Here is a 12,968-nt window from a genome sequence, read left to right as displayed (position 1 = left end):
TATTTCTATATGAATACTTGACCGTAATTGATGCAACTGTATGCCTTGTTGAATGTAGATTAATATATTTTTACATTTAAGACATAATTTTTACAAAAAATTCCGTAGTCCTGATGTCGATAAACATTCATTTATTAGTTCTTCCAATTCTATGAGTAAAAGTTCTTCGTGTTTCTTTTAAACGATTCTACGCGTTTTTTTTTTATATTTTTAAATAATTTGTATGTGATAAAAGATATCTGATTAAGAACAGTTTTATTTTATTACAATTAAAATATAGTTTAATCATTACTATGTAAATAATACTAGATTTTATATATTATTCGTATCGGCGATCGTTTTCATCGTTTTGCTATTGTGTTATTATAATACTGAACGCAAAAGTAATATTAAAAAAAATTTACCCGTTTCCTATACGTGAAACTTTTTTGCACATAGTAACATTTTCAACCTATCATAGATCATGTGCCGATGGTTTGACTACTTGCGATTTGAATTTGCCTTTCAATAGAATTTAATTTAAAATGGTTAATATTTAATTGAAAATTTAGCCTTTTCAGAGTAACGATAAAAAATAGTCTAACATCTTAACAATTATCGATTTCGGGACGGTAGCAAAGCTTCCTTGGGTTCGATGAGGATAAAATTTTAAGGTCAAATTCGAGTGCGACATTTTCACTTAACGCGTGGTTTCACTTGTACGAAGTTACAAGCGTATTTTTTTTTTTTTTTTTTTTTGGTATAATTAAATTCTATCGAACTTGAATATGATAATGGTTACTTGTTCGGTTCGTCAATATAGGAAGCTGTTGTTGCTGTACCGAGTGTTCAGCAAAGATGTATCTTTATTAAATGAAAACACCACGTTGATATAAATACTTTTTAATATATTTTTAAACTTCTTATTTTGCATACTTAATTGCTACAGGTCATTAAATTATTGTATATATATATATGGGAACAAGGTGAATCTCTGTCGTAAGGCTCTATAGAAATTCGAACTTTAGGAATCTGATCATATTGAAAGCACTGTGGAGTTTTTGAATAATCGCACAGTGAGCGTAAGAAGTTTTACTGAAAAAATTACATGGACAGGCTCCTAAGAATGTTTTCTATAGCAATTCAGTTTGAGTTCTTACAGCCTCATCACAAATTTTCACCATACCCTTTCGTTTCGTTATTCTTTCTTCTCTTTCCGTATCCGACTTTATATCACCTTTATTAATCATACATTGCGTACGATTAACAAAGGTCGTCGTCTACATTAATATATTAATCCGATCCCAAAATCTAAATTCGACTTAAATCATTATCGCATATGACGTTGATAAAAATATACTAATCTCTAACTAAAATCTTTAAATGAATGCGTGTAAATAACGCGTGTTGAAAAACGCCCCTTTTTTTAAACCGAGTTTTTAGTGCACATATTTTTGGATAAACTATCTATGAATAATATAAGTTTCACTTAGGGCTCTTTGTAAAAAAAAAAAAAAAACAAGAAACTTACGCCATTTTTCGATGTTCTATATTTATATATATATATATATATATATATATATATATATATATATATATATATATAAAGCAACGATTCATGCGAAATGTTTAACGATTTCTTGATTATCTCACCTGGTGACATGAATTCGCGATGCGGAGTCGTACGGCACAATAATGTTATTTTATGCAATTTGCAAATTTCTTATGTGTCGTTGCATGATTGTAAAAAATATATTTTGATTAAAATTAACGAATGCATGTTTAGAAATTGTAATTTATTTGGTGTGTAATTTTTTTTTTTTTTGTATTATACGTGATATTTTGTGTGATTATTTATCGGCTATTCTACAACAGATGTAACAAATAAAATCTTTAATATAATTTCTTTTAGGATGCATGTGCCCTAGAAATACATATCAATTTTATATATTTGACGAAGTAATATTGATCTCTGTATTCACTCGTAATCTTTTAACCATCCTATACCAGTAAATGGGATGATGGTCGCGATTACTGTTCGAACAGATATAATTCATTCAATTTTTATATAGCAATAATTCGGAACTTGTTGTAATTTGGACTTTTATACGTTTACAATAAGATCTTTAATTGTTAAAATCAATAAATCATAATAAACTGTTATATGTAAACAAGTCTTGTATCTGTTCGAATATTTAACTCAAAAGTTTATTTTTTTTTATTTAAAAGTTTTTGTTTTTTAATGTCAACATGTAAAAGGCGTTCATGTTTATGCACAGTTATGCGAGACTAAAATTTATTACATACGTGGAATGGGTGTGTCAGAATAAAAAATTGTAAATAGATGTTTTATGTAATACTTTATTTTGATAATCTGTCAAACATCCACGTGTCTAATAGCATCTAGCTGTCAATTAGATTTATACGATTCTTATATTCCTTGAAATAAACTTCCCGTATAATGAGAAAATATAAGATTTCTAGATGAAAGTAGTCTGTATCAACTATTTTTTATCTGTCTAGGTGGATGACCATCATAAACTAATTTATACACAGAATAAAATTAAATAGATTTACCTATTGGCAAGTTGTGTAAAATAAATAAGCTTATTATAATGCTATTATTATGATGTCACTAGTTACGTAAGCAATATAAATATAAGGAAATACGATGCGACGTGTGTTCATTTTATTTATTATGTACACTTCCTTCATATAATATATGATTTGAGTAACATTTGAGATTATAAACCCTGTTAAGGTAATGTTTTTTTTTTAAATTATGCCTACTGTAATTATGCAAATGCTTAGATTAAAAAAATGATTTTGTATTATATGCATAATGTTTTAATTTTATTTGCGATTACTCTTTTTTTCTGGTTTTTACGGAATTTATGTTGAAGCTATGATGAAAAACCGAAACGTAAAAATAATATACAGATAATATATGTAATTTATTTGAGTTAAGTTTAAAGGTTGAATTAAAAGTTATGCTTGATGTCGACAACTTCGTTTTTCAATTTAGAGGCAAGGGCTCTTCTTAGTTGCATTGCGTCTGGCGGTGGCGAAGGTGTGGAGCCTGCAAGTGCCGCTTGTGCAACGCGCGCTGACCGTGGCCTAGCGACGGTTTTGGAACCTTCGCCAACTACATATAAAAAAAGTTATGATGGGATTTAATGATTTTCTATTATTCCATTTCAATATTTCTTAAATTGAAAACATTGAAATTGTTAGAGATTAAGAGTAGCTGTAGACCGAGCTCATTGGCGTGCTTTGAGAGTGTGTCCAACTAAGAAGAATACGCACTTATAATGGAAAACAATAAGCTACACAAAATTTACCTTCTGATTCGCTTTCATTCTTCGCGTTATCAAGTCTCTTTTCGCGTACTTGTTTTTTCAGTGCTAGAAGTTTATCTCGTTGCTGCATTAAATATTCCTGTCTAGCCCGAATATCTTCTTCGCTTACCTGTAAAATAAGCTTGTATATGTATTAGTATAAGCTCCTTAAACATTATTTAAGAGTTATTAAAACCGTAAGATATTACTGTTTCTGCACGCAACAAACTTTTTTTTTCGCTACAAAAATGTATTTACGTTTTTCTTCCACATGAGTGTGGGCCTCCAGTGTGCCTAAGATTTGCCATTTATCATTTATAAATTAAGTAAAAAAAAATGATTGGAAAATATGTAGTACCTCAACTTTTTTCGGTATGACAGGTTCCTCTTTGAAATGTACCTTTTCAATCTTTTTATCCACAATTTTTTCTTTTTTTTCGATATGGTGTAATTTGTTTAGCAAAGTCTGTTTCTCGGCTACCACTTCTTCAGGGGGTACCGATATTTCGTTCTTCACTTCAATGTCCTCCAATTGTAATCTATTAAAATTATTTTTATTATAACAGCTAAATGAAAGAGAATACATTTAGAAATATTAAAAAAAAACAGACTTTTTTATTTCTGTCATGACGTCATCATTGTCCGGCCAATCGGAACGTTCATCGTGTGAAGATTGTATATCTTCGGGTTCCGTGGTAAACAAATTAGGCATAGTCCCGAATCGTTTTTCTATTAGTTCTAAAGCCTATTTAAAAAATAAAAATAAATAAACACTAGTAGGATAAAATGATTATTAACAACAGGTACTTTATATTTTGGGTTAAATTGCATATAGCCTTACCTGTAACTGAAGTTCAACATTTTTGTGGGTCATCATTTTGACAAACATTTCATAGTCATTTGCTGCCCATATTTGCTCAAAGAGACGCTTGTGGAAATAAGCGGGCAGTCCAGCTAGATCGTGTGCTGAAAGACGGCAAGCTGCTTCGAACTGATCGGCGGATATGCCTATATCGTCCATGAACGAGCCCAGCATAACATCCACCTTTGTTATGAAGATTTTAATATAAGTAATAATAAATAATAATAATTATTAATAACTTACATTACAGTTAAAATAAAATTACTATTTCATTTAGTTAAGAAATAAAAAAAAATCTGATGGTGGCTCCCACGGTGCGTTTTATAACAGACGGACGGAGACCAGCCCGCAACGATGCACCATGGGAAGAGTAACGAAATGTGTGGATGCGCAGACAAGTACGTAGCGGTGCGCCGGGTACGCCGCGAGTCAGTAACTTCAAAAGATCGATGAGAATTTGCCATTTTGGAATGACGAAATGACGAACTTCGATTCTCAGGACTGACACGACCGCATGGTGGGCTGTCCGTGGTTTCAGTCGTGCGTGAATAATCCGCAGGATCACACACCGTGTGAGGCTCTATATAAGGATCTTAAAATAAAGAGAAACTCTTCGTTTCTGAGCAAATAAAAAGAATTACAAAAGAATAGAAAATGTTTCCACGGCAAAATAAGTAACCGTAGGTAACTGTAAGTCGTTCTACTAATTCGTACAAACAGAAGGGAACGGAAGCACAGACAAGTGATATTTCCATTGTGTTAAATTTAACTGAAAGTTGTTCTTTATATGTATATTGAAAAAAAAACACCTTAAACAAAAATAGTTGTCTTGTAATCAATAGAATCTTGTTATTTACCAAATTCCGATATTCATTGTGAATCTTTTTGTATTCCGGCCTTTCCAGTACCTCGCCATCGTCAGTAGGTTCGAAAGCTGAAAAATTAAATATAATATTAATTATTAAATTTGAATTATGTATGATTTATAATCTGTCGTGGACTTTATTTATTATTATGCGAACAGCCGATCTTAACTGCAATTTTTCGTCACAAGTAATGAAAATCAATACTAAGACGCATTGTGGCATTTTTTTTCATTTGCCTTTGTTTTCTGAGTACTCACGTAAAGATTTTTCCTCTATAAATGTTTGTAAAGGTATATTCCACACTGGTCCGTGTAAAAAACCAACCAAAGAATCAAAAACCCAAGCATTACTATCCAGGTTATCCATTGTATAAATATATAGGAAGTCGTATCAGTCTTACCGACACTTCAATAAGAACCGATCTAATAACTAAATTATACTGGACTTTACTAACACAATTACCTTGACATTTAATTTTTATTTGTACTCCGGTTACCATGGCTACCTTGTTTTGTGTTTAATAGTAACTACTTTCTGTCTTCAGATTTTTTTTATAAATGCAAGGTGATGCGAGTAATAATAGAAATGTAGAATTTTATAAAAAAATACTATAATTTACTTTTAAAACCTAATATTTGGCAATATAAGCAAAGAAATTTTGTTTTCTGAAATGATTATTAGCAGATAAAGGAAATTATATTTATAGTTATTAGACTCTTAGACTGCAATGCTAATCCTAGCTTTAGCTTGGTATCCAAGCTTTATATATATAATACTTATATATTGTCTTATACATATATCGTCTGACAATACAACTGACCAAACTAATATATTGTTATGTATTTGACTGGTGGTAGGGCTTTGTGCAAGCTCGTCTGGGTAGATACCACCCACTCAACAGATATTCTACCGCAAACTTACTAACTGCAGTACTTGGTATTGTTGTGTTCCGGTTCGAAGGGTGAGTGAGCCAGTGTAATTACAGGCACAATGGACATAACATCTTAGTTCCCAAAAAAAAGTATTAAAGACACTATTACATAATACACACAGGTTTTGGATATCAGTATGTAACTTAAATGTGGTTTTTAAGTTACATAAATTCATATAGTCATTTTTAAATTATAAATTATCTGAACATCAATTTACATTGCTATTAATTTAAAGCTAATAAAGAAAATGTTTACAATTCGTTTGTGTCACTAAGATGACGATGAGTGAATTATCAAGTATATTATAGTAGTATCGAAAAGTTTCAAATAGTCAAAAATATATAGTTGAAAACATCAAACAGTTAAACACACTTTTAATAAATAGTTTAAAATTAATCCGTAATTCATGGCAACACTTTTTTTACATTAATTGATTTTTCTCGATACCCTTATCCTTTGTTTGTGGAAAATTTATTTTCATTCTCAAGATATTTTTTTAAATTATTGCAACCCACTGCGGGTTCCAATAAATTAAGAAATTACTGCATAAATAATACTTAGAAATAATTCGTTTCCAACAATATCCATTTATTTCGTTTTGATTTTATCATAATATTTGATGATTGTTTTTATATTAGGATTTACGGGTAATATATTAGAGTTTCTTGCAACTCTTTCAGAAACATCAAGTATTAAAATTAAAAACATCAAAACAAAGTTTTGATATCACAGCTCTCGGTAGAGAGTACTTAATAGATACTTATATTCTTTGTTTCACAGCAATTAATAATGTTATAAGTGTATATATTATTGGACAATCGAAATTAATAAAAAATGTCAAATAACTCAAAAATTATAAACCATGAAAATGTAAACGGTGTAAATTTATCATTAAAAGTGGATAGTCGATGTAAATCACCGAATTCACAACGATTTACAATATCTTACAAAAATGAGGAAAAAAAGTCTAAATGGGCCTTTAAGTCATTGATATTAGCTATCATATTTAATGTTATCACCTTTTTCTATGTCCGCATAAGTGTACATGCGATGTTAATTATAATAATTGTACTATCGTTCTTGGTTTTCTTCTGGGTAACACATAGTGTTCAATCAGGTTGGTTGCTTGATATAATTATTTTCCCTAAAACTTTCTACGACGATAATATTTCTAATCTGTTTAAATAGTTTTAATTGATATAGATTTGTACATATTAAACATATCATAGAAATAAAAGTAGCAGCCTCTTTTTAATGTCCCTCTGCTAGACTATTTATATCCACCATGGTTTTCTAATGCGGGTTGGTACTCCTGTGGCAGATTTTCATCTCACAAATGCAATTTCATTACTATGTTTTCCTTGATTGTTGAGCACAAGATGAATTATAAACACAGACAAGCACATGAAAATTCATTGGTGCTTGCCTGGGTAAACCTGCAATAATTGGTTAAGATTCATGTATTGAACCATTGGCAATCTTAGCATAATGTAACATAATTAACATGGTTTCATTGCATTTACTTATTGAAAACTGATTTTAAAGACTAATTACAGATTCTCTTTCAAAATGAAACAGCGATGAAGTTAGTAACATTTGCTTTTTGTATTATTTTCAGAAAGCATTCTAGTAATCCCAACTGTCGGTGTTCAAAGTTCTGTAAAGTATGTCTTCGGTAGAGAAGATTATTTTGTACCATGGTCGTGTATTGATGATGTTATTATTAATGAAGTTATAAAACTGGTAAGCATGTTAATTATACTATATAAATATACAGATGTAACTAATTTACCTACTAAATATTTCATTAGAGAAAAAATTACATTGCTTACTGATTTATTATAAATGTTTATTCTGTATTAAAATGGAACAGAAAAATATTCAATTAATGGCAATACTAATTTTAATTAAAGGTAGCATTTGCTAAGGTAGGAATTTTTTTTCCTAAGAAAATGTTAATATATATTTGTGAGATAAATTTAGACATCATTTTAATGAATTGTAATTAATACTGTGTCCTTTCGTGGCTATTTTGTTTGTTTATTTGATATCTTCCTGTGCCTGCCTTGTTTATATAAAAAGGCTACAAATTATAATAAAAATAATTTGTATAAAAAACAGTTATTGTTCTATTTTTTATAAATTAATTTGATTTAATTCTTATTTCAATTGGTTGAAAATTATTTATAATAATGATAGCAGTTTTGGCCATTTTAAAAATAAATATTTTACTAAGATACTGGCCTTTTTATTTTGATTAATATTTATACCTCGAATTTTAATAATTTTCATGCCCTGGTTAGCATTGCAAACCATAAATGCCAAAATACAAATTCTTTTATTTTTCTTTTTTCAGAATCGTGTTTTATATTTCCTTACACTTATCGTCAAAACTGGAAACACAGGACAAGATACAGAGTCAATAAAACTAATACCATTGTTTAAGGTATTATATAATTTTATTCTTTTTTTTATGTTCATTGTTTAACAAAAACCATACAATAAATTATTAATTAATGAAATCATTACATAAGTTGGTTGTTTTATAACAATGTCACATGTTTAAGTTTGCATTTTTATTATTAATTTTTGTGTTTATAATGTATACAAATAATCATAAACAAAAAAATTGCCATACTTATTGTGCCCCCTTTTTCCAAAATCTTAAATAATTGTTCAATAATTTAGCTAATAAACCGGTTAAAGGTAAAGGTCAAAAGTTGAGGCAATGATTGCATCTGATATAAGGCCAGGTTACCAGGAGACCAGGTTAAGCTGGATGTTTACCCATGTTTGATGTGTCCAACAAAATATTTACATGTCTGGTTTGATTAGATTTTTTGTTAATATATTATTAAAGTTCAACATCATGAAAATATTATTCCAGTATAAAAAATATTAAACTTAGCAAAATGTCCAGCATAATTTTAAATATAGAACCTGGCTCATGTATTATAGGGTCTTGCAACCCTAAAACAAAGTGGCAATTAAAAGCTAGAATTGTTTAAGTTGATAAAAGGTTTTCTTGTTATAATTAAATATCAAGCAACATTTATTAATACATTTTATTGTATTGTTTTTCGTGTATGTTTTATAATAAAAGTAATATATTTTCTTTCACAATTTTTTAGTACACAAAACCACGGCTTATGATGCTGGAGACCATTTACTCTGAATTGCAAGAGCTATTGACAGCATCCAGTAAATAAATAGTTACGGAGTAGTAAGCAATGTGTTTTTTTTATTTATATATTTTAACTTTAGAACATAAGCTTGTCTTATTATATAAACGAAATAGATTCATATCATAATTGTTTGTATTAAGATATTTGTTAAGTATGTTAGTATCAATGATATATGAAATAGAGTATATTTTTTATTTTTAGGTCTTTAAATATTTATTAGTACTTTGTAATTATTTTGTTATAAAGATAGTATTTTAGCTCTTAGAACTAATCAGCCCTTGTGACTTGATTAAAGAAATTATGTATAAATCAGGAATTAAATCTCTTTTAATTTCCCAAATATCCTAACAAATATCTTTTATTAATAATTACGTAATTTATATCAAAATGCAAGTATGACACTGTGATATTTTTTTTAGTTTAGCATTTCTGTTGTGTGTTTATGGCACTCTAGGAATGTTATTGTTAAAGAAAAATACTTATACAAGATCTGCATATTTATAACGAAGTTTTTTTAAAAAATATATATATATATATATATAATATATATATATATATACATATATATATATATATATATATATATATATATATATATATATATATAATATATATAATATATATATTACGATCTGCATATTACGATTAAGATCTGCATATTTATAACGAAGTTTTTTTAAAATATATATATTACGACGAGCTTATGGGCCACCTGATGGTAAGTGGTCACCAACGCCCATAGACATTATCATTGTAAGAAATGTTAACCATCGCTTACATCGCCAATGCGCCACCAACCTTGGGAACTAAGTTTTGTCCCTTGTGCCTGTAATTAAACTGGCTCATTCACCCTTCAAACCGGAACACAATAATAATGCTGTTTTGCGGTAGAATAAATGTTGAGTGGTGGTACCCAGACGGGCTTGCACAAAGCCCTACCACCAGTGAATATATTATAAACATAATATATGACTGAGTTAATTATAATATATCTGTTTTGTAAAACAGGGTTAATTTTTTTAATTGTTGCTATCAATTAAGTGGCGTCAATATATATCAATTGAAGCCTTTTGCATTTTTTTCCCCTACATTGTGGACCGACGACTCGCGGGAAGCCGTTGGATGCGGGCAGTGCAAGACCGGCCAACATGGAAATCCTTATTGGAGGCCTTCGTCCAGCAGTGGACATCTTTCAGCTGACATGATGATGATGATGAACACTTAAAAATTATCCTTAGTCGTAGGTTCAAATCTAGTTTTTAAGAAATGTTTACTAGCCACCAACTTTGGGAACTAGATGTTACGTCCCCGTAACACAATATTACTAAATATTTCTATTTGGCGATAGAATATCTAATGAGTAGGTGGTACCTTCCTAGATGAGCTCGCATAATGCTCTAACCGCACTAAGTGCGGTGTTTTAAGTAGAACACAAATGTAAAATAACTTATTCGTGGGACTACGGGGGAGCTTTCATAAGTTATATAATATTTTATACTATTAATAATTCTGTTACATCGACCAGTTAATCTTTTGAATATATTGGTAGTTTTAGGCGAAAACTTTGTGATAAAATGGCCATCTGACTTAGCCATATTGTTGATATAACGAAAGGTTACGGACAACGCATCACGAAATGATGAAACGTCGGCATGGCCCTATATTTATGGTGCAGTCCGAGTTTACGTCTAGCAATTTGCCGTCGCTAGCAAAACAGACCGTATTTGGAGTACGTTTTCCAATTTGTTCTCTCCTTGTATCTCGATTCTGTACATTGCCAAAAACAGGAGTGACATGCTAAACCGCTCCATTGGTTTTCCGTAACAAGCGTTGCTTGTGCCTCGCTGAGCGCAAATTGATACACCGCTTGTTCACAACTGCCGTGTAATTACGCGATCCGATACCTTAATTAAAATGTCAAATTCGTACATTCATTAAACGATAAGGATGCGTTTGATATGAGTATTTAGTATGATCGTACGACTAGTGTTTTACTTAGCGGGAGGTTTATTGTAATCGAAAGGCATTACTCAATTAGGCGCCATGGCGCACTAATACTATTCTCAAAAGACTCAATTATAGTGACGCCGTGTCGTTATGTCTCGTAGAAGCGTTTCTAATGTTTTTTTTTTGTTAGAGATAAAAATTAAATATTACATTCATTAATTCAACTTTACACAAACCAATCCAAGTTTCCCGTTAAATGTAGTCCATACATTAATAAACAAGCAATATCGTTACATTATTAAAAATAGTATGAATAATTATTTATATTCAGTAATAAAAATATTGGTCAAATTATGGCTTTTTATTTAAAAATTATTTAATCTACGATAAAATAAAAAATAAACAATAAAGCCTAAATCTTTTCTCTTCTTTGATCAGAGCGCTTAAAAAAACAGAATCAATTATATAGTAGCTACGTATCAAAATTACTTTTACTGTAACGTTGTTTCTGTCAGTGCCAGCTTTAATCGTTTTTTTATTTCCGATAATTAATAAATTAATAATGTTAAGGTATCCTCAGGGTCGTGGTGGGCCATGTATGTCGGGCCGTTTGGTACTTCTGCTATTTTTTTCCCTTTTTTTTTCACGCGTTTGAAACCTTTAGAAAGTTACCCGGCTCAATCGCCAAAACGATTGCTCGCAGGGACAGGTCTTGTCCGACTTCACGTACCAGGATCTCCCTCTCCGCAATCCACGCGGGGCACATCTCCAACGTCGGCCCCGACCTGGCTGAGTGTCAGTTCGGCTTCCGACAGGCCGCTCGACTATTGACGCAATCTTGCGCGTCTGGTCTCTGTCGGAGCAGGCCGTGGCGTGGCATTGGCGATAAGCCTCGATATCGTCAACGCATTCAACACGTTGCCCTAGGATGCTATTAGGGGAGCACTCTTACACCATCGTGTGCCTCCATACCTGCAGGCGATCATTGGTGGCTATTTGGAGCAAGATCGTACGAGGACCCGGAGAAAGGTTTGCTGTGGTCCCACAGAGGTTAGTTTTGGGGCCTCTGTTGTGGAATCTCGCGTACGATGCAGTCCTGCGCGTCACTCTCCCTGAAGGTGTCAGCATCGTCTGCTATGCAGACGACACGTTGGTGCTGGCAACGGGGGAAAACTTTGAGAGAACCAAAGAGCTCACCGAGTTGGGCCTTCGGATCGCGTCTCATAAGACGGAGGCGCTATGGTTCCATAAGCTGCCGAGGAGCAGGAAACCGCCCGATTCGCACGTTCGCGTTGGTGACTCATACGTCATGTACATGAAATACCTGGGCCTCACCCTGGATAGTCGCTGAGGCTTCGAGTAGCACTTCGAGCGCCTAGCCTCCGGATCGAAGGTAGCGAGTGCCATGCACCCACTGCTGCCTAATCTCGGGGGACCGTTCGAGGGAGCAAGTTCGCCGTCTCTATGCCGGTGTCGTGCAATCGATGGTCCTCTACGGGGCACCCGTTTGGTCTCACAGGCTATCGGGCGTCCGCCACTGCAAGACTAAGATCCAAAATTCGCAGCGAAGACTGGCCATCCGCATAGTGCGGGGATATCGCACGATATCCTACGAGGCGGAAACCGTCCTAGCGCGCTTTTCGACGCCTGGGGCTTAAAAAATAGGGTCTAACCCTGGGGCCGTGGATGCGTGGGCAATTTCAGATTGCCCTGAGGAGGACAGCAGCCGGGATGGCTTCGCGCTGCCATAGGCACTAGCGAGGAGTGCGTTGGGGCGATATTCGCCCCCTAATGAGAGCTCCGCCGAGCCACGAACGGAGCAAAGCACGGGAGAGGTCGCGGCTGCGTTATATCAACAC

General features: G+C 32.5%; 2 protein-coding genes across 2 annotated transcripts; one reads left to right on the top strand and one right to left on the bottom strand.

Annotated features, from left to right (window-relative positions):
• Positions 1-2,859: 2,859 nt before the first annotated feature.
• LOC126776005 (cilia- and flagella-associated protein 36) lies at positions 2,860-5,479 on the bottom strand. Its single transcript, XM_050498256.1, has 7 exons — positions 5,303-5,479; positions 5,037-5,113; positions 4,159-4,362; positions 3,929-4,062; positions 3,676-3,856; positions 3,321-3,447; positions 2,860-3,124 (listed from the first exon to the last, which is right to left on the bottom strand). Exons 1-7 carry the CDS (start codon positions 5,409-5,411, stop codon positions 2,961-2,963), a joined length of 996 nt encoding a protein of 331 aa, XP_050354213.1. The 5' UTR covers positions 5,412-5,479; the 3' UTR covers positions 2,860-2,960.
• A 1,218-nt stretch (positions 5,480-6,697) lies between these two features.
• LOC126776032 (phosphatidylinositol N-acetylglucosaminyltransferase subunit H-like) lies at positions 6,698-9,443 on the top strand. Its single transcript, XM_050498286.1, has 4 exons — positions 6,698-7,094; positions 7,596-7,720; positions 8,334-8,423; positions 9,109-9,443. The coding sequence occupies exons 1-4, from the start codon at positions 6,812-6,814 to the stop codon at positions 9,184-9,186; spliced, it is 576 nt and encodes a 191-aa protein (XP_050354243.1). The 5' UTR covers positions 6,698-6,811; the 3' UTR covers positions 9,187-9,443.
• The last annotated feature ends 3,525 nt before the right edge of the window (positions 9,444-12,968 follow it).

Source organism: Nymphalis io, chromosome 19, assembly GCF_905147045.1.
Source record: "Nymphalis io chromosome 19, ilAglIoxx1.1, whole genome shotgun sequence".
In the NCBI taxonomy this organism is placed as follows: domain Eukaryota; kingdom Metazoa; phylum Arthropoda; class Insecta; order Lepidoptera; family Nymphalidae; genus Nymphalis; species Nymphalis io.
The sequence above is the reverse complement of the archived record's forward strand: the minus strand, read 5'-3'. Positions and strand labels throughout refer to the sequence as shown.

Coding starts and splice junctions, on each gene's coding strand:
- LOC126776005 (XM_050498256.1), bottom strand. CDS start 5,411: ATGGATAACCTGGATAGTAATGCTTGGGTTTTTGATTCTTTGGTTGGT. Junction 3,448..3,675: donor TCATACCGAAAAAAGTTGAG/GTACTACATATT, acceptor CTTATTTTACAG/GTAAGCGAAGAAGATATTCG. Junction 3,125..3,320: donor GAATGAAAGCGAATCAGAAG/GTAAATTTTGTG, acceptor TTTTATATGTAG/TTGGCGAAGGTTCCAAAACC.
- LOC126776032 (XM_050498286.1), top strand. CDS start 6,812: ATGTCAAATAACTCAAAAATTATAAACCATGAAAATGTAAACGGTGTA. Junction 7,721..8,333: donor TTAATGAAGTTATAAAACTG/GTAAGCATGTTA, acceptor TTCTTTTTTCAG/AATCGTGTTTTATATTTCCT. Junction 8,424..9,108: donor AACTAATACCATTGTTTAAG/GTATTATATAAT, acceptor ACAATTTTTTAG/TACACAAAACCACGGCTTAT.